At 40.2% G+C, this 27,063-nt stretch overlaps 1 protein-coding gene across 1 annotated transcript in view; it reads right to left on the bottom strand.

Moving 5' to 3' along the window:
• Positions 1–27,063, bottom strand: part of PLEKHA8 (pleckstrin homology domain containing A8) — a 237,270-nt gene that overhangs the window by 29,547 nt on the left and 180,660 nt on the right. The window contains exon 11 of the mRNA XM_053714195.1: positions 18,792–18,922. Within this exon, the coding sequence (XP_053570170.1) occupies positions 18,792–18,922 (131 nt within the window). The remainder of the gene's footprint in view (positions 1–18,791; positions 18,923–27,063) is intronic.

The following is a 27,063-nucleotide window of genomic DNA, read 5'->3' as shown; positions in this document are numbered from 1 at the left end:
AAGCTGGCTTGGCTTGAGAAGTATTACTCTCTTGCTTAGAGGACGTAGCACTTTGGGCTGGTCCGTTTCTACGAAAGGGACGAAAATTAGGTTTATTTTTTGCCTTGAAAGGCCGCTCCTGAGGAAGGGCGTGGCCCTTACCCCCAGTGATATCCGAGATAATCTCTTTCAAGTCAGGGCCAAACAGCGTTTTCCCCTTGAAAGGAATGTTAAGTAGCTTGTTCTTGGAAGACGCATCAGCCGACCAAGATTTCAACCAAAGCGCTCTGCGCGCCACAATAGCAAACCCAGAATTCTTAGCCGCTAACCTAGCCAATTGCAAAGTGGCGTCTAGGGTGAAAGAATTAGCCAATTTGAGAGCATTGATTCTGTCCATAATCTCCTCATAAGGAGGAGAATCACTGTCGACCGCCTTTATCAGCTCATCGAACCAGAAACATGCGGCTGTAGCGACAGGGACAATGCATGAAATTGGTTGTAGAAGGTAACCCTGCTGAACAAACATCTTTTTAAGCAAACCTTCTAATTTTTTATCCATAGGATCTTTGAAAGCACAACTATCCTCTATGGGTATAGTGGTGCGTTTGTTTAAAGTGGAAACCGCTCCCTCGACCTTGGGGACTGTCTGCCATAAGTCCTTTCTGGGGTCGACCATAGGAAACAATTTTTTAAATATGGGGGGAGGGACGAAAGGAATACCGGGCCTTTCCCATTCTTTATTAACAATGTCCGCCACCCGCTTGGGTATAGGAAAAGCTTCTGGGAGCCCCGGCACCTCTAGGAACTTGTCCATTTTACATAGTTTCTCTGGGATGACCAACTTGTCACAATCATCCAGAGTGGATAATACCTCCTTAAGCAGAATGCGGAGATGTTCCAACTTAAATTTAAATGCAATCACATCAGGTTCAGCTTGTTGAGAAATGTTCCCTGAATCAGTCATTTCTCCCTCAGACAAAACCTCCCTGGCCCCATCAGACTGAGTTAGGGGCCCTTCAGAAATATTAATATCAGCGTCGTCATGCTCTTCAGTATCTAAAACAGAGCAGTCGCGCTTACGCTGATAAGTGTTCATTTTGGCTAAAATGTTTTTGACAGAATTATCCATTACAGCCGTTAATTGTTGCATAGTAAGGAGTATTGGCGCGCTAGATGTACTAGGGGCCTCCTGAGTGGGCAAGACTCGTGTAGACGAAGGAGGGAATGATGCAGTACCATGCTTACTCCCCTCACTTGAGGAATCATCTTGGGCATCATTGTCATTATCACACAAATCACATTTATTTAAATGAATAGGAATTCTGGCTTCCCCACATTCAGAACACAGTCTATCTGGTAGTTCAGACATGTTAAACAGGCATAAACTTGATAACAAGTACAAAAACGTAATTTATGCTTACCTGATAAATTCCTTTCTTCTGTTGTGTGATCAGTCCACGGGTCATCATTACTTCTGGGATATTATCTGCTCCCCTACAGGAAGTGCAAGAGGATTCACCCAGCAGAGTTGCTATATAGCTCCTCCCCTCTACGTCACCTCCAGTCATTCGACCAAAGACCAACGAGAAAGGAGAAGCCAAGGGTGTAGTGGTGACTGGAGAATAATTTAAAAAATATTTACCTGCCTTAAAAAACAGGGCGGGCCGTGGACTGATCACACAACAGAAGAAAGGAATTTATCAGGTAAGCATAAATTACGTTTTCTTCTGTTATGTGTGATCAGTCCACGGGTCATCATTACTTCTGGGATACCAATACCAAAGCAAAAGTACACGGATGACGGGAGGGATAGGCAGGCTCATTATACAGAAGGAACCACTGCCTGAAGAACCTTTCTCCCAAAAATAGCCTCCGAAGAAGCAAAAGTGTCAAATTTGTAAAATTTGGAAAAAGTATGAAGCGAAGACCAAGTTGCAGCCTTGCAAATCTGTTCAACAGAGGCCTCATTCTTAAAGGCCCAAGTGGAAGCCACAGCTCTAGTAGAATGAGCTGTAATTCTTTCAGGAGGCTGCTGTCCAGCAGTCTCATAGGCTAAACGAATTATGCTACGAAGCCAGAAGGAGAGAGAGGTAGCCGAAGCCTTATGACCTCTCCTCTGACCAGAGTACACGACAAACAGGGAAGACGTTTGTCGAAAATCCTTAGTTGCCTGCAAGTAGAACTTGAGGGCACGAACTACATCCAGATTGTGTAGAAGACGTTCCTTCTTTGAAGAAGGATTTGGACACAAGGATGGAACAACAATCTCTTGATTGATATTCCTGTTAGTGACTACCTTAGGTAAGAACCCAGGTTTAGTACGCAGAACTACCTTGTCTGAGTGAAAGATCAGATAAGGAGAATCACAATGTAAGGCTGATAACTCAGAGACTCTTCGAGCCGAGGAAATAGCCATTAAAAACAGAACTTTCCAAGATAACAATTTTATATCAATGGAATGAAGGGGTTCGAACGGAACACCCTGTAAAACGTTAAGAACTAAGTTTAAACTCCATGGCGGAGCAACAGTTTTAAACACAGGCTTGATCCTAGATAAAGCCTGACAAAATGCCTGGACGTCTGGATTTTCTGACAGACGCTTGTGTAACAAGATGGACAGAGCTGAGATCTGTCCCTTTAATGAACTAGCCGATAAACCCTTTTCTAAACCTTCTTGTAGAAAGGACAATATCCTAGGAATCCTAACCTTACTCCAGGAGTAATCTTTGGATTCACACCAGTATAGGTATTTACGCCATATTTTATGGTAAATCTTTCTGGTAACAGGCTTCCTAGCCTGTATCAGGGTATCAATAACCGACTCAGAAAAACCACGTTTTGATAAAATCAAGCGTTCAATTTCCAAGCAGTCAGCTTCAGAGAAGTTAGATTTTGATGTTTGAATGGACCCTGTATCAGAAGGTCCTGTCTTAGAGGTAGAGACCAAGGCGGACAGGATGACATGTCCACTAGATCTGCATACCAAGTCCTGCGTGGCCATGCAGGTGCTATTAGAATCACTGATGCTCTCTCCTGTTTGATTTTGGCAATCAATCGAGGAAGCAGCGGGAAGGGTGGAAACACATAAGCCATCCCGAAGTTCCAAGGTGCTGTCAAAGCATCTATCAGAACCGCTCCCGGATCCCTGGATCTGGATCCGTAGCGAGGAAGTTTGGCGTTCTGGCGAGACGCCATGAGATCTATCTCTGGTTTGCCCCAACGTCGAAGTATTTGGGCAAAGACCTCCGGATGAAGTTCCCACTCCCCCGGATGAAAAGTCTGGCGACTCAAGAAATCCGCCTCCCAGTTCTCCACTCCCGGGATGTGGATTGCTGACAGGTGGCAAGAGTGAGACTCTGCCCAGCGAATTATCTTTGATACTTCCATCATTGCTAGGGAGCCCATAGTCCTCTCACACCTCCTATCTAGTCTTTGGGTGCAAGAGAATGACTGGATGTGACGTAGAGGGGAGGAGCTATATAGCAACTCTGCTGGGTGAATCCTCTTGCACTTCCTGTAGGGGAGCAGATAATATCCCAGAAGTAATGATGACCCGTGGACTGATCACACATAACAGAAGAAAAACGTTTTAAAATAAAACCGTTACTGTCACTTTAAATTTTAAACTGAACACACTTTATTACTGCAAATGCGAAAAAACATGAAGGAATTGTTCAAAATTTACCAAATTTTCACCACAGTGTCTTAAAGCCTTAAAAGTATTGCACACCAAATTTGGAAGCTTTAACCCTTAAAATAACGGAACCGGAGCCGTTTTGAACTTTAACCCCTTTACAGTCCCTGGTATCTGCTTTGCTGAGACCCAACCAAGCCCCAAGGGGAATACGATACCAAATGACGCCTTCAGAAAGTCTTTTCTAAGTATCAGAGCTCCTCTCACATGCGACTGCATGCCATGCCTCTCAAAAACAAGTGCGCAACACCGGCGCGAAAATGAGGCTCTGCCTATGCTTTGGGAAAGCCCCTAAAGAATAAGGTGTCTAAAACAGTGCCTGCCGATATTATTATATCAAAATACCCAGATAAAATGATTCCTCAAGGCTAAATATGTGTTAATAATCAATCGATTTAGCCCAAAAAAAGTCTACAGTCTTAATAAGCCCTTTTTGAAGCCCTTATTTACAATCGTAATAAACATGGCTTACCGGATCCCAGAGGGAAAATGACAGCTTCCAGCATTACATCGTCTTGTTAGAATGTGTCATACCTCAAGCAGCAAGAGACTGCTCACTGTTCCCCCAACTGAAGTTAATTGCTCTCAACAGTCCTGTGTGGAACAGCCATGGATTTTAGTGACGGTTGCTAAAATCATTTTCCTCATACAAACAGAAATCTTCATCTCTTTTCTGTTTCTGAGTAAATAGTACATACCAGCACTATTTCAAAATAACAAACTCTTGATTGAATAATAAAAACTACAGTTAAACACTAAAAAACTCTAAGCCATCTCCGTGGAGATGTTGCCTGTACAACGGCAAAGAGAATGACTGGGGTAGGCGGAGCCTAGGAGGGATCATGTGACCAGCTTTGCTGGGCTCTTTGCCATTTCCTGTTGGGGAAGAGAATATCCCACAAGTAAGGATGACGCCGTGGACCGGACACACCTATGTTGGAGAAATAATAATAATATTTTTTCAAAATTGTTCTCTTCTTGGTATACATAGAGGTCCAGATAACGAGTGGAGCGCAAATTACCGCTCTCGCTTGAGCATTAATTGCACTAGAGGTAAGATTTTTTTTGAGGGTTTGCGCTGGTATTATGAGTTGAAATTAAACTGTTTTCGCTCTCACGCAACCTGTCAAGCGCAAAAATCTGGTTAGAATATCGCGTGGGTGTTAACATATTCCCCCATAGGAGTCAACTGAGAAAACCCCCCCAGAAAAACACTCCACTCCATCGCATAATTCTCATTTGTTCTAACCAGACATGAAAATAGGAATATTTCACATTCCAATGTTCTGCACATAGCAGAATATGTTCTATTTATTCATGAATAAATATTTCTACATATATCTATAATGTTTTTTTTTGGTTAAATACATATACACACACTATATATATATATATATATATATATATATATATATATATATATATATATATATATATATATATATATAAGAAGTAAGTGAGTTGAATCCAGCACCATAGGTTTTAGTAAAGTTTCTTTCCCACCTGTGTGCACGTTACCAAGGAGTATCAGCCAAACTCCAGTGTATACAGTCCATGTAGAAAACAGAATTTATGTTTACCTGATAAATTTCTTTCTCCAACGGTGTGTCCGGTCCACGGCGTCATCCTTACTTGTGGGATATTCTCTTCCCCAACAGGAAATGGCAAAGAGCCCAGCAAAGCTGGTCACATGATCCCTCCTAGGCTCCGCCTACCCCAGTCATTCGACCGACGTTAAGGAGGAATAATAGCATAGGAGAAACCATATGGTACCGTGGTGACTGTAGTTAAAGAAAATAAATTATCAGACCTGATTAAAAAACCAGGGCGGGCCGTGGACCGGACACACCGTTGGAGAAAGAAATTTATCAGGTAAACATAAATTCTGTTTTCTCCAACATAGGTGTGTCCGGTCCACGGCGTCATCCTTACTTGTGGGAACCAATACCAAAGCTTTAGGACACGGATGAAGGGAGGGAGCAAATCAGGTCACCTAAATGGAAGGCACCACGGCTTGCAAAACCTTTCTCCCAAAAATAGCCTCAGAAGAAGCAAAAGTATCAAACTTGTAAAATTTGGTAAAAGTGTGCAGTGAAGACCAAGTCGCTGCCCTACATATCTGATCAACAGAAGCCTCGTTCTTGAAGGCCCATGTGGAAGCCACAGCCCTAGTGGAATGAGCCGTGATTCTTTCGGGAGGCTGCCGTCCGGCAGTCTCGTAAGCCAATCTGATGATGCTTTTAATCCAAAAAGAGAGAGAGGTAGAAGTTGCTTTTTGACCTCTCCTTTTACCTGAATAAACAACAAACAGGGAAGATGTTTGTCTAAAATCCTTTGTAGCATCTAAATAGAATTTTAGAGCGCGAACAACATCCAAATTGTGCAACAAGCGTTCCTTCTTTGAAACTGGTTTCGGACACAGAGAAGGTACGATAATCTCCTGGTTAATGTTTTTGTTAGAAACAACTTTTGGAAGAAAACCAGGTTTAGTACGTAAAACCACCTTATCTGCATGGAACACCAGATAAGGAGGAGAACACTGCAGAGCAGATAATTCTGAAACTCTTCTAGCAGAAGAAATTGCAACTAAAAACAAAACTTTCCAAGATAATAACTTAATATCAACGGAATGTAAGGGTTCAAACGGAACCCCCTGAAGAACTGAAAGAACTAAATTGAGACTCCAAGGAGGAGTCAAAGGTTTGTAAACAGGCTTGATTCTAACCAGAGCCTGAACAAAGGCTTGAACATCTGGCACAGCTGCCAGTTTTTTGTGAAGTAACACCGACAAGGCAGAAATCTGTCCCTTCAGGGAACTTGCCGATAATCCTTTTTCCAATCCTTCTTGAAGGAAGGATAGAATCCTAGGAATCTTAACCTTGTCCCAAGGGAATCCTTTAGATTCACACCAACAGATATATTTTTTCCAAATTTTATGGTAAATCTTTCTAGTTACAGGCTTTCTGGCCTGAACAAGAGTATCGATAACAGAATCTGAGAAACCTCGCTTCGATAAAATCAAGCGTTCAATCTCCAAGCAGTCAGCTGGAGTGAAACCAGATTCGGATGTTCGAACGGACCCTGAACAAGAAGGTCTCGTCTCAAAGGTAGCTTCCAAGGTGGAGCCGATGACATATTCACCAGATCTGCATACCAAGTCCTGCGTGGCCACGCAGGAGCTATCAAGATCACCGACGCCCTCTCCTGATTGATCCTGGCTACCAGCCTGGGGATGAGAGGAAACGGCGGGAACACATAAGCTAGTTTGAAGGTCCAAGGTGCTACTAGTGCATCCACTAGAGCCGCCTTGGGATCCCTGGATCTGGACCCGTAGCAAGGAACTTTGAAGTTCTGACGAGAGGCCATCAGATCCATGTCTGGAATGCCCCAAAGTTGAGTGACTTGGGCAAAGATTTCCGGATGGAGTTCCCACTCCCCCGGATGCAATGTCTGACGACTCAGAAAATCCGCTTCCCAATTTTCCACTCCCGGGATGTGGATAGCAGACAGGTGGCAGGAGTGAGACTCCGCCCATAGAATGATCTTGGTCACTTCTTCCATCGCTAGGGAACTCCTTGTTCCCCCCTGATGGTTGATATACGCAACAGTCGTCATGTTGTCTGATTGAAACCGTATGAACTTGGTCCTCGCTAGCTGAGGCCAAGCCTTGAGAGCATTGAATATCGCTCTCAGTTCCAGAATATTTATCGGTAGAAGAGATTCTTCCCGAGACCAAAGACCCTGAGCTTTCAGGGATCCCCAGACCGCGCCCCAGCCCATCAGACTGGCGTCGGTCGTGACAATGACCCACTCTGGTCTGTGGAATGTCATCCCTCGTGACAGGTTGTCCAGGGACAGCCACCAACGGAGTGAGTCTCTGGTCCTCTGATTTACTTGTATCTTTGGAGACAAGTCTGTATAGTCCCCATTCCACTGACTGAGCATGCACAGTTGTAACGGTCTTAGATGAATGCGCGCAAACGGAACTATGTCCATTGCCGCTACCATCAACCCGATCACTTCCATGCACTGAGCTACGGAAGGAAGAGGAACGGAATGAAGTATTCGACAAGAGTCCAGGAGCTTTGTCTTTCTGGCCTCTGTTAGAAAAATCCTCATTTCTGAGGAGTCTATAATTGTTCCCAAGAAGGGAACCCTTGTTGACGGGGATAGAGAACTCTTTTCCACGTTCACTTTCCAGCCGTGCGATCTGAGAAAGGCCAGGACGATGTCCGTGTGAGCCTTTGCTCGAGGGAGGGACGACGCTTGAATTAGAATGTCGTCCAGGTAAGGTACTACTGCAATGCCCCTTGGTCTTAGCACAGCTAGAAGGGACCCTAGTACCTTTGTGAAAATCCTTGGAGCAGTGGCTAATCCGAAAGGAAGCGCCACGAACTGGTAATGTTTGTCCAGGAATGCAAACCTTAGGAACCGATGATGTTCCTTGTGGATAGGAATATATAGATACGCATCCTTTAAATCCACCGTGGTCATGAATTGACCTTCCTGGATGGAAGGAAGGATAGTTCGAATGGTTTCCATCTTGAAAGATGGGACCTTGAGAAATTTGTTTAAGATCTTGAGATCTAGGATTGGTCTGAATGTTCCCTCTTTTTTGGGAACTATGAACAGATTGGAGTAGAACCCCATCCCTTGTTCTCTCAATGGAACAGGATGAATCACTCCCATTTTTAACAGGTCTTCTACGCAAAGTAAGAACGCCTGTCTTTTTATGTGGTCTGAAGACAACTGAGACCTGTGGAACCTTCCCCTTGGGGGAAGTCCCTTGAATTCCAGAAGATAACCCTGGGAGACTATTTCTAGCGCCCAAGGATCCAGAACATCTCTTGCCCAAGCCTGAGCGAAGAGAGAGAGTCTGCCCCCCACCAGATCCGGTCCCGGATCGGGGGCCGATATTTCATGCTGTCTTGGTAGCAGTGGCAGGTTTCTTTGCCTGCTTTCCCTTGTTCCAGCCTTGCATTGGTCTCCAAGCTGGCTTGGCCTGAGAAGTATTACCTTCTTGCTTAGAGGACGTAGCACCTTGGGCTGGTCCGTTTTTACGAAAGGGACGAAAATTAGGTCTATTTTTTGCCTTGAAAGGCCGATCCTGAGGAAGGGCATGGCCCTTACCCCCAGTGATATCAGAGATAATCTCTTTCAAGTCAGGACCAAACAGCGTTTTCCCCTTGAAAGGAATGTTTAGTAGCTTGTTCTTGGAAGACGCATCAGCCGACCAAGATTTCAACCAAAGCGCTCTGCGCGCCACAATAGCAAACCCAGAATTCTTAGCCGCTAACTTAGCCAATTGCAAAGAGGCGTCAAGAGTGAAAGAATTAGCCAATTTGAGAGCATTGACTCTGTCCATAATCTCCTCATAAGGAGGCGAGTCACTATCGAGCACCTTAATCAGTTCATCAAACCAGAAATATGCGGCTGTAGTGACAGGGACAATGCATGAAATGGGTTGTAGAAGGTAACCCTGCTGAACAAACATCTTTTTAAGCAAACCTTCTAATTTTTTATCCATAGGATCTTTGAAAGCACAACTATCCTCTATGGGAATAGTGGTGCGTTTGTTTAAAGTAGAAACCGCTCCCTCGACCTTGGGGACTGACTGCCATAAGTCCTTTCTGGGGTCGACCATAGGAAACAATTTTTTAAATATGGGGGGAGGGACGAAAGGAATACCGGGCCTTTCCCATTCTTTATTAACAATGTCCGCCACCCGCTTGGGTATAGGAAAAGCTTCTGGGAGCCCCGGCACCTCTAGGAACTTGTCCATTTTACATAGTTTCTCTGGGATGACCAAATTTTCACAATCATCCAGAGTGGATAATACCTCCTTAAGCAAAATGCGGAGATGTTCCAATTTAAATTTAAAAGTAATCACATCAGATTCAGCCTGCTGAGAAATATTCCCTAAATCAGTAATTTCTCCCTCAGACAAAACCTCCCTGGCCCCCTCAGATTGGGTTAGGGGCCCTTCAGAGATATTAATATCAGCGTCGTCATGCTCTTCAGTAACTAAAACAGAGCATCCACGCTTACGCTGAACAGGGTTCATTTTGGCTAAAATGTTTTTGACAGAATTATCCATTACAGCCGTTAATTGTTGCATAGTAAGGAGTATTGGCGCGCTAGATGTACTAGGGGCCTCCTGAGTGGGCAAGACTCGTGTAGACGAAGGAGGGAATGATGCAGTACCATGCTTACTCCCCTCACTTGAGGAATCATCTTGGGCATCATTGTCATTATCACATAAATCACATTTATTTAAATGAATAGGAATTCTGGCTTCCCCACATTCAGAACACAGTCTATCTGGTAGTTCAGACATGTTAAACAGGCATAAACTTGATAAGAAAGTACAAAAAACGTTTTGAAATAAAACCGTTACTGTCACTTTAAATTTTAAACTGAACACACTTTATTACTGCAATTGCGAAAAAACATGAAGGAATTGTTCAAAATTCACCAAACTTTCACCACAGTGTCTTAAAGCCTTGAAAATATTGCACACCAAATTTGGAAGCTTTAACCCTTAAAATAACGGAACCGGAGCCGTTTTAAGCTTTAACCCCTTTACAGTCCCTGGTATCTGCTTTGCTGAGACCCAACCAAACCCAAGGGGAATACGATACCAAATGATGCCTTCAGAAGTCTTTTATAAGTATCATAGCTCCTCTCACATGCGACTGCATGCCATGCCTCTCAAAAACAAGTGCGCAACACCGGCGCGAAAATGAGACTCTGCCTATGCTTTGGGAAAGCCCCTAAAGAATAAGGTGTCAAAAACAGTGCCTGCCGATATTATTATATCAAAATACCCAGAATAAATGATTCCTCAAGGCTAAATAAGTGTTAATATCAATCGATTTAGCCCAAAAAATGTCTACAGTCTAAATAAGCCCTTGTGAAGCCCTTATTTACAATCGTAATAAACATGGCTTACCGGATCCCATAGGGAAAATGACAGCTTCCAGCATTACATCGTCTTGTTAGAATGTGTCATACCTCAAGCAGCAAAGACTGCAAACTGTTCCCCCAACTGAAGTTAATGCTCTCAACAGTCCTGTGTGGAACAGCCATGGATTTTAGTTACGGTTGCTAAAATCATTTTCCTCATACAAACAGAATTCTTCATCTCTTTTCTGTTTCTGAGTAAATAGTACGTACCAGCACTATTTGAAAATAACAAACTCTTGATTGAATAATGAAAAACTACAGTTAAACACTAAAAAACTCTAAGCCATCTCCGTGGAGATGTTGCCTGTACAACGGCAAAGAGAATGACTGGGGTAGGCGGAGCCTAGGAGGGATCATGTGACCAGCTTTGCTGGGCTCTTTGCCATTTCCTGTTGGGGAAGAGAATATCCCACAAGTAAGGATGACGCCGTGGACCGGACACACCTATGTTGGAGAAAATAAGGTAACAGCACCACAGCACACAATCTTCTTTTAAAGGTGAAAAATCTTTATTTGAGGTTTAGCAACCAGTAAAAAAGCGACGTTTCGGACCTACATAGTCCTTAATCATGCATAAGTTAAAATCAAACAAACAGACTTTAAAAAGGGTATCTGGACCAATCGTGCTTCAAATCTCAGTGTTAATTGGTTTAACCCATACCTATCCAGGTTTGTAAATTTCAACAACACAGTGACCTCTAGTGGTACCAGAATATATTCCATCATTTAAAACCATTATAAAAACAAATACAAATCATAATCTCTATTCAGACCATATGGATGTAATGTGTTCAGACGTTTAATCCACCATACTTCTTTCTGTTTTAGTTTTAGTTCCCTATTACCCCCTCTTCTATGATGGGGGATATGGTCAATCACTTGAAAGCGAAGCTGGCTTACTGTATGGCCCATATTTGTAAAATGTGCTGATACTGGAAGTGACATATCTTTTGATTTAATGGATGCTTTATGTTGACTAAACCTATCCCTGGCGGCTTGGGTGGTCTCGCCAATGTAACAAAGGCCACATGGGCATTTAAGTAGGTAGATTGCATAGTTAGTTTGGCATGTATACAACCCATTGATTGTATATTGCTTTCTTTTGTCATTTTGTGCTAAGAATTTCCCTTTAATAACTGAATTACATTGGGCACAGTGTAAGCAGGGGTAACAGCCTTTATTAGGGGTAGTTAAGTAATTTACATCAGACATTTTAGTTGTACCTATGTCAGCTTTTACTATGTGATCCCTAAGATTTTTTACCCTTCTATATGATGGCATAGGAGGGAGTTTAAATGATTCTATCTCTGGATTATATTTTGACAAAAGGTGCCAGTGTTTTCTTACTATTCTAAAGATGTCATTACTCTTGTCACTGTATTCCATTGAAAGCACTAATCTATCTGTTCCTTTCTCTGTTGGTTTTTTATCATGTATTCTATCCAAATCCTGAATGTTTTTAGCAATATTTTCTTTTGGATATCCTCTTTGGATAAATTTATTGCCCATAGACACTAGTCTTTCTGGCAATACTTTTTGATCTCTAACTATTCTTTTAGTACGCAAAAGTTGACTCCTGGGTATGGATTTAAAAACAGTATCAGGATGGAAACTTTCATATCGCAGCAGAGTATTTCTATCTGTGGGTTTTACATATAGATCTGTACTTAATGTATTTCCATGTCGATATACAGTTGTATCCAGAAAGTTAATCTTTTGGATAGAGTAAGTAAGGGTAAATCTTAGGCCTGTCATGGAGGCATTGATATCCTCAACAAACTGTATCAGGGACTCCAATGAGCCCCCCCATATGCCAAAAATATCATCTATATACCTTAGCCACAGCTTACAATGGCTGATGAATGGCTGATTAGTGTAGACAAATTTGTTCTCAAAGCCACTCATGAACAAATTGGCATATGAGGGGGCTACATTGGAGCCCATGGCTGTTCCCCGCTTTTGCATGTAGTAAGTGTCTTGAAAGAGAAAATAATTGCAATATAGGACAAGTCTTAGCATGTCATCAAAAAAATCAATCTGAGATAGATTATATAAGCCACTGTCACTCAAAAAGCTTTTCACAGTCAATAGGCCTGCCTCATGGGGAATAGAGGTATATAAATTTACCACATCCAGTGAAAAAATTAACCAAGTATCCTCTATTTCAATCCCCATAAGTTTTAAAAGAAAATCATTTGTATCCTTAATAAAGGATTTTTGCTGTTTGACAAATGGAAAGAGGACTTTGTCCAGAAAGATAGAGATATTAGAAAAAATAGAATCGGTACAGGCCACAATAGGGCGTCCTGGTGGATGTAATAAGCTTTTATGGACTTTGGGTAATGTATAAAAAATTGGTGTTATAGGGTATTTGTTATACAAAAAATCATAGACCTGTTTAGAAATAATGTTATGTGTCAAAGCTCTATCTAATATGCCCTTAAGCTCTCTTTGTATTTCTTTAAGAGGATCATGATCCAGTATTTCATAAACCCCTCCATCTGACAGCTGTTGTAATATCTCCTGCACATAATAGTCAGTGTCTAACACTATTATTGCTCCGCCCTTGTCAGCATTTTTTATGGTGATATTTTTGTTATTTTTCAAAGTAGATATAGCCTCCCATTCCCCTTTTGTGAGGTTATGTTGTTTTGTGTAAGGATTTAATCTAGTTTTTTTCATTAGATTAGCAACATCTTGTTGAACAAATTTAACAAATGTTTCTACACCTGAGTTGCTTGTTGGAGGTACATATGAAGATTTTTTGTGCAGATTTAACTTTTTCAAATTCAAACATTCACTCTGCATATCATCTTCATTTATTGCATTAGTTTCACTTACATTGGCTACATTTTTACCACCATATATTGTTTTCAACCTTAGCAGTCTGAAAAATTTGTATAGATCTTTATCAATTTCAAACTCATCACAATCTTTCACTGGACAGTATGACAAGCCCTTCATTAATAAGCTATGCTCATTATCTGTAAGCTTATATTTAGAGATATTAATAACCAGATTAGTTTCAACATTTGCCTGTGGACTAGCATTGGGTATCACTGGTATAAACTCAGACAGTGTACTATCTACTATGTCACATTCTAAGGAGTTAATTTCAGGCAGTTCATTTTCCCTTATTATACCACACTCTAAGAGGTTAATCTCAGGCAGTTCATTTCCCTCAAGTGGATTTTCAGATAACACTGGAGTACTAGCAATATTAGACAGTTCGTTCCATTCATTTCCCTTTATGAAGTTAGTAACAGGCAGTTCATTTTTGTTAAACAGTAAGGGGTTAACAACCGGCAACTTTTTTACCTCTATTGTTGCTTTCTCATACCCCTGCGATGTCTGGCTCCTCTCCGTGACCGCTGCGGCTGCCCTTGCTGGTTCCAGGAACTCCGTGTGTGCATCTTGTACTCCCTTTGATCGGCGGTGCTTCCGCCCTCCCCTCCGGTGTCGCCTTCTGAGCCTGTGTCTAAAAAACTCTCGCCGGATGATGAGCTGTCTTCCTTTTCTTGCGCTGCTGTAGTTCTCGGCTGTCTCCTCCAGCGTGGGCCCTCACGTCGTGACGTCTGGTCATGTGACCACTGGTACACTCGGTTGTTAGCATAGTCCGTTTCATCCCGTATGAATTTAACCCTTTTCCTTTCTTCCAGGTCTGAACGGTATTGTGCCAGTAATGCATCTACTTCTTCTTTAGTAGTTTTCAGCATATCCAGGGTGAGTTTAGTTTCCATTATTCTTTCCACTTCTGATACGGTTTTTTTCTGTTTCTCAATTTCCAGTTGTAGGCACTCCACGGTCAGGACGATAAGGTCAAATGAGCACTTATTCAGAATGCTCTCAAATTTATTTTTATACATTTCATTGTTAGATAGAATGGTGGGCCTCAGTTTAACTCTTAAGCCTCTGGGAATCCTTTTAATACGGTAGTATTCTGCAAGTGTCACAGAATGCAGTTCCAGAGATATCAATTTTCTTTTTGTTCTCTCATACTCTTTTTTAGTGTCTGCTTCTGCAGTGACCCTTAAGAAATTCCTTGATCCCAGGGCCAATGAGGTGATGCGTGCTGCATCTATGTCTGAATAAGAGAAAGTAGAAGGCTGCTTGTCCTCCATTATGTTTTCACTCACTACAGGTGCTCGTGACTCTGCTGATTCCATAAACAAGAAGTAAGTGAGTTGAATCCAGCACCATAGGTTTTAGTAAAGTTTCTTTCCCACCTGTGTGCACGTTACCAAGGAGTATCAGCCAAACTCCAGTGTATACAGTCCATGTAGAAAATAAGGTAACAGCACCACAGCACACAATCTTCTTTTAAAGGTGAAAAATCTTTATTTGAGATAGAGAGAGTTAGAGAGTGTGTGCGATAGAGAGAGCGAGCAAGAGAGCGAGAGAAAGAGAGAGCGAGAGAGAAAGAGAGAGCGAAAGAGAGCGAGAGAGAGCGAAAGAGAGCGAGAGAGCGAAAGAGAGCGAAAGAGAGCGAGAGAGAGCGCACGAGAGAGAGCGAGAGAGAGCGAAAGAGAAAGCGCGAGAGCAAAAGAGAGAGCGCGAGAGAAAGAGAGAGAAAGAGAGAGCACGCAATAGAGAGAGATAGAGAGAGCAATAGAGAGAGAGCGAGAGAGAAAGAGAGCGAGAGAGATATAGAGAGCGAGAGAGATATAGAGAGCGAGAGAGATATAGAGAGCGAGAGAGAAAGAGAGAGCGAGAGAGAAAGAAAGAGCGAGAGAGAAAGAGAGAGCGCGCAAAAGAGAGAGATAGAGAGAGCGAGAGAGAAAGAAAGAGAGATCCATACAAAAGATATCCATACAAATCCACCCTGACTGTGTTACACACACACACACACACATATATATATAGGACCTATTGATACTCTATGTACTTTGTGTACTTTTATGCTGTAAACTTTTTCCATTGGTGCCTTTGAGCCGCAATTGCTTGTTTATCTATACTGCTGATTTTTAAAGTGTTACTGAAAATATTAAAAGCTAAAAATTACCTCATAATCTATTGAGGGTGTTTAACCCCTTAAGGACCAAGGCCATTTTTCAATTTCTTTCCCTTAAGGACCAGGGCTATTTTTACATTTCTGCGGTGTTTGTGTTTAGTTGTAATTTTCCTCTTACTCATTTACTGTACCCACACATATTATATACCGTTTTTCTCGCCACTAAATGGACTTTCTAAAGATACCATTATTTTCATCATATCTTATAATTTACTATTAAAAATATTATAAAATATGAGGAAAAAATGGAAAAAAAAACCCATACTTTTTCTAACTTTGACCCCCAAAATCTGTTACACATCTACAACCACCAAAAAACAACCATGCTAAATAGTTTCTAAAATTTGTCCTGAGTTTAGAAATACCCAATGTTTACATGTTCTTTGCTTTATTTGCAGTTTACAAAAAAAATGTATATTTTTTATATTTTCCCCACTTTTCTGTAGTGTAGCTCCCCCCCCCAAGACTAAACCCCCACCCCCTCCCAGATCACTTCAATTAACTTATTTAAACCTATTTATTCCCCCTCTCTCCCTCTAAATAGAAACCACACTGTTCCATAGTGTAATGGTTCCCACCCGCTCCCTCCCCGTGCACGCGCCCGCCCGCCCGCCTCCCCTGTGCACGCGCACGCGTCCGTGCGCGCGCCCCCAGCAATCCCGCCCACGATCCCGCCCAGCGGTAAGCCATCGATCGCCACCCACCCGCCTCCCACCCACCAACGATTGCGGCATCGATGTCCGGTGCAGAGAGGGCCACAGAGTGGCTCTCTCTGCATCGGATGGGGAAAAATGTTATTGCAGTGATGCCTCGATATCGAGGCATCACTACAATAACCGGAAAGCGGCTGGAAGCGATCAGGATCGCTTCCAGCCGCTTTCAACCCCAACGTCGTACAGGGTACGTCGCTGGTCTTTAAAGACCAGTTTGTGCAAGACGTACCCTGTACGACGCATGTCATTAAGGGGTTAATGTGAGTAAGACTAGCTCGAATAAGTTTTGAGTGTGGTGTGAACTTGCAAACAGGGTTGCACTATTATTCTCTACCTTTTGTCTTACCCACATATGGCTACATGAGTTAAAGAGCCGGAGAAGACACAGCATCAAATATCATTTTACCTGGAAGCCAGAGAAAGTTTTCTACTTGCTACTGTGCGACACTTACCTCATACGGATTGAGGTTAAGGAGAGTAAGTAGAACCCCTGAAGGGGAGCTTTATACTCCAGGCACTGGGAATTCACATTCTCGATACCGATAAGATCACTTCTACTCCCTTTTTGTTTCAGCACTACGCTTCCTATATTTATGGCAGCTACACTGGTGTTCTAATATTTATGTTTCATTACTAATACCAATATTAATGTCATCATTTCTATTACGTTTTTATTTTTGTTACTTTTCTGCACTGTAACACTGTTTACTGTTTTTAACATCGCTTTAATATGAAATGTGTTTTTAATTTTATTTTATCTTGTTTTCAATAATTTTTAGAACAAGTACCAATATTGTTTCATTATTGTATCGTATATATGAAATTGTTTCTAATTTATTTATGTTCTATTGCCTTTATGAATTTCTAATGAGGTTCTATACTGTAATATTTTACATTTAATAATACTCTATGATAGAGGAGACCTGTGTATTTCACATTTAATTGTATCCATTTATATCTACATTTATATTCATTTTAGTGGATTCATTGATACTCTATTTTGGGTGTTTTATACCTAGGCCCAAATTTTGCTTTTATATTACTATTTATTATTCATAACATTGGAGTCAACACGCTGCGCCCTTAACATTCTTCCTTTTCTTTTATTCCGATATTAATTTTCATATTGGAGCTAGGGGTCTTGGGAACCCGCAGCTACGATAGGTAGTCTGAGGCGGCACTGTGTTCCATTCTAGCTCTACTGGCTTTTCTCTGTCCAGCTGACTGCCTTTTTTGCGCCATAATCACAACTCTGTTTCTTTTGATATATATATATACACACATATATATAAAAAATATATATAGATATAAATATATTCAGAGATATATATAGGAATATCTATTTAGAAATACATAGGACATAGTCCGTCATGTGCAGAACATTGGTATATCAAATATTTACACTACATAATTAAAAACTTTATTAAAAATGATTACATAAATATGCTTTTAAATGTTTTCATCTAGTTAACGGCAAAGGGCTCCAATGCACTTGTATGTGTATATATGTCTGTAAATACATACATACATACATCTATATATACACACACATATACACACACAAAACCTTATTCTAGTGTAAAACGTGATTGCGCTCAATCAATTGTGTTTACTTTTAACTCGTAATACGAGCGGTAAGCCTGACAAGCGCAAACCCTTGCAATAAACCGCTTTTCGTCCGGTCCACTTGTAATCTACCCCAGAATGCCTATGTTGTTTGTGACAAATCAAATTTATTCACACTGCCAGTACATTCAGGATCAAAATTAGAAATACAAAGAAAATATTTGCCTAAGTACCAAAAAAAAATTAAGTACACATAAGACAAACTATTCTAACTTTGAATATTTATGTAATAACAATAATAATAGTTTTCCAGGTTCAAAGTTTTTTTTAAGCTATAGTCATGTAAAAATAGTTACATCAGACTTTTATAGTAGTATGACTATTAACACACTGTTTTAGTTGTTTCCATGAGGGTAATATCACTATACCAGCTACAGGACAAGCAACAACTTGTTAAAGTGAAGCAGTTTTGTTTAAAAACGTACCTTTCTTCTTTTCTCAGCCAGAGCAGCTTCCCCCACCCGGAGAGCCTCTCTTCACATGTCAGCAATGACTAATCCGGCTTCCTCAAATCACGGCTTTCCCCCCAGGGGAGTCATTGCCTGAGGCCATGCCGTGATTGGAAGAAGCCGGATTAGGCATTGCTGAAGTGTGAAAAGAGGCTCTCCGGGTGGGGGAAGCTGCTCTGGCTGTGAAAAGAAGACAGATACGTTTTAAAACAAAATGGCTGCATTCTATACTTTGATGAATAAAAGTGCCCCTGTTTTTAATAGTATTTTTAAAAACCGGGCTTTCATTCATCAAAGTTTACCTTTACTTTAAGTACATAATTGTAAATAAACCCTATATTGTATTACTTTACCTTTTCAACCATAAAAGAGCTTCAGTTGCTGAGTTTCTGACTTGCGCCATGTTTGTGTCCACTTCATGAAGAACAATCTTTTGAAGGGTTGTGTAATAATCTTTATTTGTTATGTATTTTTGGTTTATTTTCTGCAAAAAAAAAAAAAAAGTTTCAGGGTTAAAACAGACATAAGATATAAGTCTCTACATTAATACCTGAAATAGTGACAGGTGATAGCATTTGAATTGAAAAGTGCATATTTAATTTATTGCTCTTTGAATTTGTTCTCTAGTACATTTACATTAAAAAAAAAAATCACTAATTTATCTTAATGTAGGGACTTTTACAATCTAACTGTTAAAGGCACGGTCTACACCAAAATTGTTATTGTTTAAAAAGATAAATAATGCCTTTACTACCCATTCCCTAGCTTTGCACAACCAACTTTTTTATATTAATATACTTTACAACATGTAAACCTCTAAATATTTTAGAACTAAATTAACTACTAGGTTTGCAGATGCCTGCAGACCAGTAATTGACACAGCTGCGCTATTTAGAATAGCTGAATGTGTGCAGTACCAAAAAGGAAATGTAAATTTATAAGTTGAATTTAATTAATATACATATATATCTAAAATTAACAATTCATATATTGGCATTCATCAACATTTATACATAGCATAAAAACACATTAAATCAGTGCTATAGCATTAATAAACATAACATGAATAAAAAGAATAAAAACAACAATTGATTGGTCGTTTGTTGAAAGACACTTATACTCCAATGGATGGCGTCTTCCACAACGTAAAATAAGTCTTTTTGGTCATATAGTTAGTACAAAAGTCTTTTAAGCAGGATGATAGTATGAATCCAAAGCAAATAAGCTGATTTCTTGGTTAAGCGAAGTGGTTAGTGTGAAAAAGCCATGCAAAGCTGTATTGGGCAAGAAGAAGGATAAAGATCCTTTTTATGCAAGCAAGAATGTGAATATGGCAAAGGTGCACTTTTCTACTTACGCCGGATGCCACCAGTCTGTCATCGAAGCTGCTTCCAGGATGCTGCCAATCTGTTCAGCGTCCCTCAGGCAATCACGGAGGGTACTAGATCCAATACACTAGAACTCCAAGAGACTCACACGCTGTCCGAGTGCTGCAGCTACGGAAGCCTGGAATGGACACGGTACAGCATCCTGGAAGCAGCTTCGATGACAGACTGGTGGCATCCGGCGTAAGTAGAAAAGTGCACCTTTGCCATATTCACATTCTTGCTTGCATAAAAAGGATCTTTATCCTTCTTCTTGCCCAATACAGCTTTGCATGGCTTTTTCACACTAACCACTTCGCTTAACCAAGAAATCAGCTTATTTGCTTTGGATTCATACTATCATCCTGCTTAAAAGACTTTTGTACTAACTATATGACCAAAAAGACTTATTTTACTTTGTGGAAGACGCCATCCATTGGAGTATAAGTGTCTTTCAACAAACGACCAATCAATTGTTGTTTTTCTTCATGTTATGTTTATTAACCTTTTAAAGCCGTTATGCCGTTCCATTCCGTCATAATTAGACTGGGCTTTAAAGCCGTTATGACGGAATGGAACGTCATAACTAACGGCTGTCCTGAAGCCTTCTGTGCTTCAGGGATTTAATCGCGGTCTGGAGGGCGTTCCTAGGATTGTAGGGACGCCCCCCAGATGCGATCCAATAATTGAAATCTCGCGATCGTATGCACGATCGCGTAGTTTCAATTTGTCTACATCGGAACAGTTGTTCCGATGTAGGCACTTTAACCCTGTCACGAAAGGGTTAATGCTATAGCACTGATTTAATGTGTTTTTATGCTATGTATAAATGTTGATGAATGCCAATATATGAATTGTTAATTTTAGATATATATGTATATTAATTAAATTCAACTTATAAATTTACATTTCCTTTTTGGTACTGCACACATTCAGCTATTCTAAATAGCGCAGCTGTGTCAATTACTGGTCTGCAGGCATCTGGAAACCTAGTAGTTAATTTAGTTCTACAGTATATGTGTTTTAAGGATAGAGGGATTCCTTAAATTATAGAGCAGCTTTGTGATCTCAGCGCTGTGGTCTAAACTTTTTTTTCTGTGTTAACCTCTAAATATTTGCCTTTTTCTAAGCCTCTTATCACATGCTTTGTTATTTGCTTTTCACAACAGGAGGTTGCTTGTTCATGTGGGAAATATAGATAAATAACTCCCCGGGCACGAGTACAATGTTGAGAGTCAGCACAACACAACACTAATTGGCTAAAATGCAAGTCAACAGATAATACATAAAAAGTCATGTGATCAGGGGCTGTCAGAAGATGCTTAGATACAAGGTAATCAAAGAGGTAAAATGTGTATTAATATAACTGTGTTGGTTATGCAAAACTGTGGAATGGGTAATAAAGAGATTATCTATCTTTTAAAACAATATAAATTCTGGTGTAGACTGTCCCTTTAAATTAATTGTTCAGAACGGGCCTACAACAATGTTTCTCAAATGTTCATTTTCTAGGTAAGCACCAATCCATGGAGATATAGAATTTACATAACATAATAATAGACTAAATTACATCTATCAGTATTAATGGTTAAGATTAAAACTAAAAGATAATTAATGAATTCACCAAAAAGTTTAAGAATGTACACATAAAGTAACAGTCAAACACAAGGGCAGTTAGGAAGTGAAAGAATACCTGACACAAATCAGATAGTGAATAAATGGTACGATTTATTTAGAAGCCAATACAGAAGGTCTTGGAGACCTTTTCTACCAAGTTTAGGAGGAGCATACATCCAATCTGTAGTGTTTTAGAAACACAATTCTTCTTTACATAGGCCCTTAGAAGAAGTGCTTGTTTAAGTTGCCTACGGAGGTCTTTAAAAGCGCGTGCAATTTCTGTCCGAGGACTGGATTCTGATTTGATGATGATTTGAAGAAGAAGGCAGCTACGTAACAGTGGGGGGAGTCTGCCTGCCATATTTACCCGGTATTACACAAGTTACCAAAAGTGATTACTACAGAAGCAAGGCGGCATGGCAGGATGGAGGGATATACTGCAGGCGGATCTTTGGTTCTTATATTTCTAGCGCAAATAATGTTAAGGGAAGTGTTGAATGTCCCTTTAAAGGAACAGTATTCTCCAGAATTGTTATTGTTTTAAAAGATAGATAATCCCTTTATTACCCATTCCCCTGTTTTGCATAACCAACACAGCTATATTAATATACGTTTTACCTTGCATTTAGCCAATCAGTGTCCTCTCATTTGAAACTCAACAGGTGTGGTCACAAGTTATCTGCATAGCACACATGAACTAACACACTCTAGCTGTGAAAAACTGCCAAATGCATTGAAATAAGGGGCGGCCTTAACGGACTTAGAAATTAGCATATGAGCCTATCTAGGTTGAGCATTCAACAAAGAATACCAAGAGAACAAAGCAAAATTGATTATAAAAGTGAATTGGAAAGTTGTTTAAAATTACATGCCCTATCTGAGTCATGAAAGTTTAATTTTGATTAGACTGTCCCTTTAATAACAGAGGGCATAGCTAAATGAGAGTGAGGATATTGAAAATTAATCTAAATAGACTATCTTTAAAAAGGCTATCCATAAATGTGCCTCCATTGCCCTTTTCATAGAGTCTCTAAATATGCCATCATCATCTTTTCATTAGATGCAACATGTCAGCAGCAACATAAAGACAAACTGACAGAAATATAGGATTTAACTGAGGCAAATTATTAGTGACAAGTAAGTGTTTTCATCCTTTCACTTCAACCTGAAACATATCCAATAAGCCGAAAAACAACCCAATCAGCCATAGTTAAGAAAGAAGGAATTGTCTCAAGAATATTAGTAAAGTATCTATCATATTATGGATAAAAAGTGCAAAAATGGTTATTCATATGCTCCAAAGTGAAACTTATGACTGCACAAGACAGAATAACACTGCTGAAAGGCAAGCATGTAAATACTGATAAGCATTTGTGTGTGTATTAATAAGTAAAATATGGTGCAAAATAATGACATCATCCAGCACCCAATTCACATTTGTTTTGACAGCCAAAGCAAGCTGCAAATACAAATGCACCAGGGATAATTGAGCACAATAAAAAAATTTTTTTTTTTTGACACGATGAGTCCACGGATCATCTTAATTACTAATGGGATATTCACCTCCTGGTCAGCAGGAGGCCGCAAAGAGCTCCACAGCAAAGCTGTTAAGTATCTCCTCCCTTCCCTCCCACTCCAGTCATTCGACCAAAGTTAAGGAAAGAAAAGAAAAACCAAGGTGCAGAGGTGTTTGAAGTTTATAATAATTAACAACCTGTCTACAAGAACAGGGCGGGATGTGGACTCATCGTGTCAAAAAATAAATTTATCAGGTAAGCATAAATTTTCTTTTCTTTCATGTAATTAGCAAGAGTCCATGAGCTAGTGACGTATGGGATATACATTCCTACCAGGAGGGGCAAAGTTTCCCAAACCTTAAAATGCCTATAAATACACCCCTCACCACACCCACAAATCAGTTTTACAAACTTTGCCTCCGATGGAGGTGGTGAAGTAAGTTTGTGCTAGATTCTACGTTGATATGCGCTCCGCAGCAGGTTGGAGCCCGGTTTTCCTCTCAGCGTGCAGTGAATGTCAGAGGGATGTGAAGAGAGTATTGCCTATTTGAATGCAGTGATCTCCTTCTACGGGGTCTATTTCATAGGTTCTCTGTTATCGGTCGTAGAGATTCATCTCTTACCTCCCTTTTCAGATCGACGATATACTCTTATTTATATACCATTACCTCTACTGATTCTCGTTTCAGTACTGGTTTGGCTTTCTACTACATGTAGATGAGTGTCCTGGGGTAAGTAAGTAAGCTTATTTTCTGTGACACTCTAAGCTATGGTTGGGCACTTTTTTATAAAGTTCTAAATATATGTATTCAAACATTTATTTGCCTTGACTCAGGATGTTCATCATTCCTTATTTCAGACAGTCAGTTTCATATTTGGGATAATGCATATGAATAAATCAATTTTTTTCTTACCTTAAAATTTGACTTTTTCCCTGTGGGCTGTTAGGCTCGCGGGGGCTGAAAATGCTTCATTTTATTGCGTCATTCTTGGCGCTGACTTTTTTGGCGCAAATTTTTTTTTTCTGTTGACACCGGAAGTTGCGTCATTTTTGACGTTCTTTTGCGCCAAAAGTCTCGGCGTTCCAGATGTGGCGTCATTTTTGGTGCCAAAAGCTTTTAGGCACCAAATAATGTGGGCATCATTTTTGGCGCTAAAAAAATATGGGCGTCACTATTGTCTCCACATTATTTAAGTCTCATTATTTATTGCTTCTGGTTGCTAGAAGCTTGTTCACTGGCATTTCTTCCCATTCCTGAAACTGTCATTTAAGGAATTTGATCAATTTTGCTTTATATGTTGTTTTTTCTATTACATATTGCAAGATGTCCCACGTTGAAACTGAGTCAGAAGATACTTCTGGAAAATCGCTGCCTGGTGTTGGAGCTACCAAAGCTAAGCTGTATCTGCTGTAAACTTATGGTATCTGTTCCTCCAGCTGTTGTTTGTACTGTTTGTCATGACAAACTTGTTAATGCAGATAATATTTCCTTAAGTACTGTTACATTACCTGTTGCTGTTCCGTCAACATCTAATACTCAGAGTGTTCCTGATAACATAAGAGATTTTGTTTCTAAATCCATTAAGAAGGCTATGTCTGTTATTCTTCCTTCTAGTAAACGTAAAAAGTCTTTTAAAACTTCTCATTTATCAGATGAATTTTTAAATGAACATCATCATTCTGATTCTGATAATGGTTCTTCTGGTTCAGAGGATTCTGTCTCAGAGGTTGATGCTGATAAATCTTCATATTTATTTAAAATGGAATTTATTCGTTCTTTACTTAAAGAAGTCCTAATTGCATTAGAAATTGAGGATTCTGGTCCTCTTGATACTAAATCTGAACATTTAGATAAGGTTTTTAAATCTCCTGTAGTTATTCCAGAAGTTTTTCCTGTCCCTGGTGCTATTTCTGAAGTAATTTCCAGGGAATGGAATAATTTGGGTAATTCATTTACTCCTTCTAAACGTTTTAAGCAATTATATCCTGTGCCATCTGACAGATAAGAGTTTTGGGACAAAATCCCTAAGGTTGATGGGGCTGTCTCTACTCTTGCTAAGCGTACTACTATTCCTACGGCAGATGGTACTTCTTTTAAGGATCCTTTAGATAGGAAAATTGAATCATTTCTAAGAAAAGCTTACTTGTGTTCAGGTAATCTTCTTAGACCTGCTATATCTTTAGCGGATGTTGCTGCAGTTTCAACTTTTTGGTTAGAAGCTTTAGCGCAACAAGTAACAGATCATAATTCTCATAGCATTATTATTATTCTTCAACATGCTAATAATTTTATTTGTGATGCCATCTTTGATATCATTAGAGTTGATGTCAGGTATATGTCTCTAGCTATTTTAGCTAGAAGAGCTTTATGGCTTAAAACTTGGAATGCTGATATGTCTTCTAAGTCTACTCTGCTTTCCCTTTCTTTCCAGGGTAATAAATTGTTTGGTTCTCAGTTGGATTCTATTATCTCAACTGTTACTGGAGGGAAAGGAACTTTTTTACCACAGGATAAAAAATCTAAAGGTAAATTTAGGTCTAATAATCGTTTTCGTTCCTTTCGTCACAACATGGAACAAAAACCTGATCCTTCATCCTCAGGAGCGGTATCAGTTTGGAAACCATCTCCAGTCTGGAATAAATCCAAGCCTTTTAGAAAATCAAAGCCAGCTCCTAAGTCCACATGAAGGTGCAGCCCTCATTCCAGCTCAGCTGGTAGGGGGCAGATTACGTTTTTTCAAAGAAATTTGGATCAATTCCGTTCACAATCTTTGGATTCAGAACATTGTTTCAGAAGGGTACAGAATTGGCTTCAAGATAAGGCCTCCTGCAAAGAGATTTTTTCTTTCCCGTGTCCCAGTAAACCCAGCGAATGCTCAAGCATTTCTGAAATGTGTTTCAGATCTAGAGTTGGCTGGAGTAATTATGCCAGTTCCAGTTCTGGAACAGGGACTGGGGTTTTATTCAAATCTCTTCATTGTACCAAAGAAGGAGAATTCCTTCAGACCAGTTCTGGATCTAAAAATATTGAATCGTTATGTAAGGATACCAACATTCAAAATGGTAACTGTAAGGACTATCCTGCCTTTTGTTCAGCAAGGGCATTATATGTCTACAATAGATTTACAGGATGCATATCTGCATATTCCGATTCATCCAGATCACTATCAGTTTCTGAGATTCTCTTTCCTAGACAAGCATTACCAGTTTGTGGCTCTGCCGTTTGGCCTAGCTACAGCTCCAAGAATTTTTACAAAGGTTCTCGGTGCCCTTCTGTCTGTAATCAGAGAACAGGGTATTGTGGTATTTCCTTATTTGGACGATATCTTGGTACTTGCTCAGTCTTCACATTTAGCAGAATCTCATACGAATCGACTTGTGTTGTTTCTTCAACATCATGGTTGGAGGATCAATTTACCAAAAAGTTCATTGATTCCTCAGACACAGGTAACCTTTTTAGGTTTCCAGATAGATTCAGTGTCCATGACTCTATCTTTGACAGACAAGAGACGTCTAAAATTGATATCAGCTTGTCGAAACCTTCAGTCACAATCATTCCCTTCGGTAGCCTTATGCATGGAAATTCTAGGTCTTATGACTGCTGCATCGGACGCGATCCCCTTTGCTCGTTTTCACATGTGGCCTCTTCAGCTCTGTATGCTGAACCAGTGGTGCAGGGATTACACAAAGATATCTCAATTAATATCTTTAAAACCGATTGTACGACACTCTCTGACGTGGTGGACAGATCACCATCGTTTAGTTCAGGGGGCTTCTTTTGTTCTTCCGACCTGGACTGTAATTTCAACAGATGCAAGTCTTACAGGTTGGGGAGCTGTGTGGGGGTCTCTGACAGCACAAGGGGTTTGGGAATCTCAGGAGGTGAGATTACCGATCAATATTTTGGAACTCCGTGCAATTTTCAGAGCTCTTCAGTCTTGGCCTCTTCTAAAGAGAGAATCGTTCATTTGTTTTCAGACAGACAATGTCACAACTGTGGCATACATCAATCATCAAGGAGGGACTCACAGTCCTCTGGCTATGAAAGAAGTATCTCGAATTCTGGTATGGGCGGAATCCAGCTCCTGTCTAGTTCCTGCCGTTCATATCCCAGGTATAGACAATT

The sequence above is a fragment of the Bombina bombina genome, chromosome 5 (genome assembly GCF_027579735.1).
Source record: "Bombina bombina isolate aBomBom1 chromosome 5, aBomBom1.pri, whole genome shotgun sequence".
Classification (NCBI taxonomy): Eukaryota; Metazoa; Chordata; class Amphibia; order Anura; family Bombinatoridae; genus Bombina; species Bombina bombina.
This window is presented reverse-complemented; position numbering and strand designations above follow the sequence as displayed.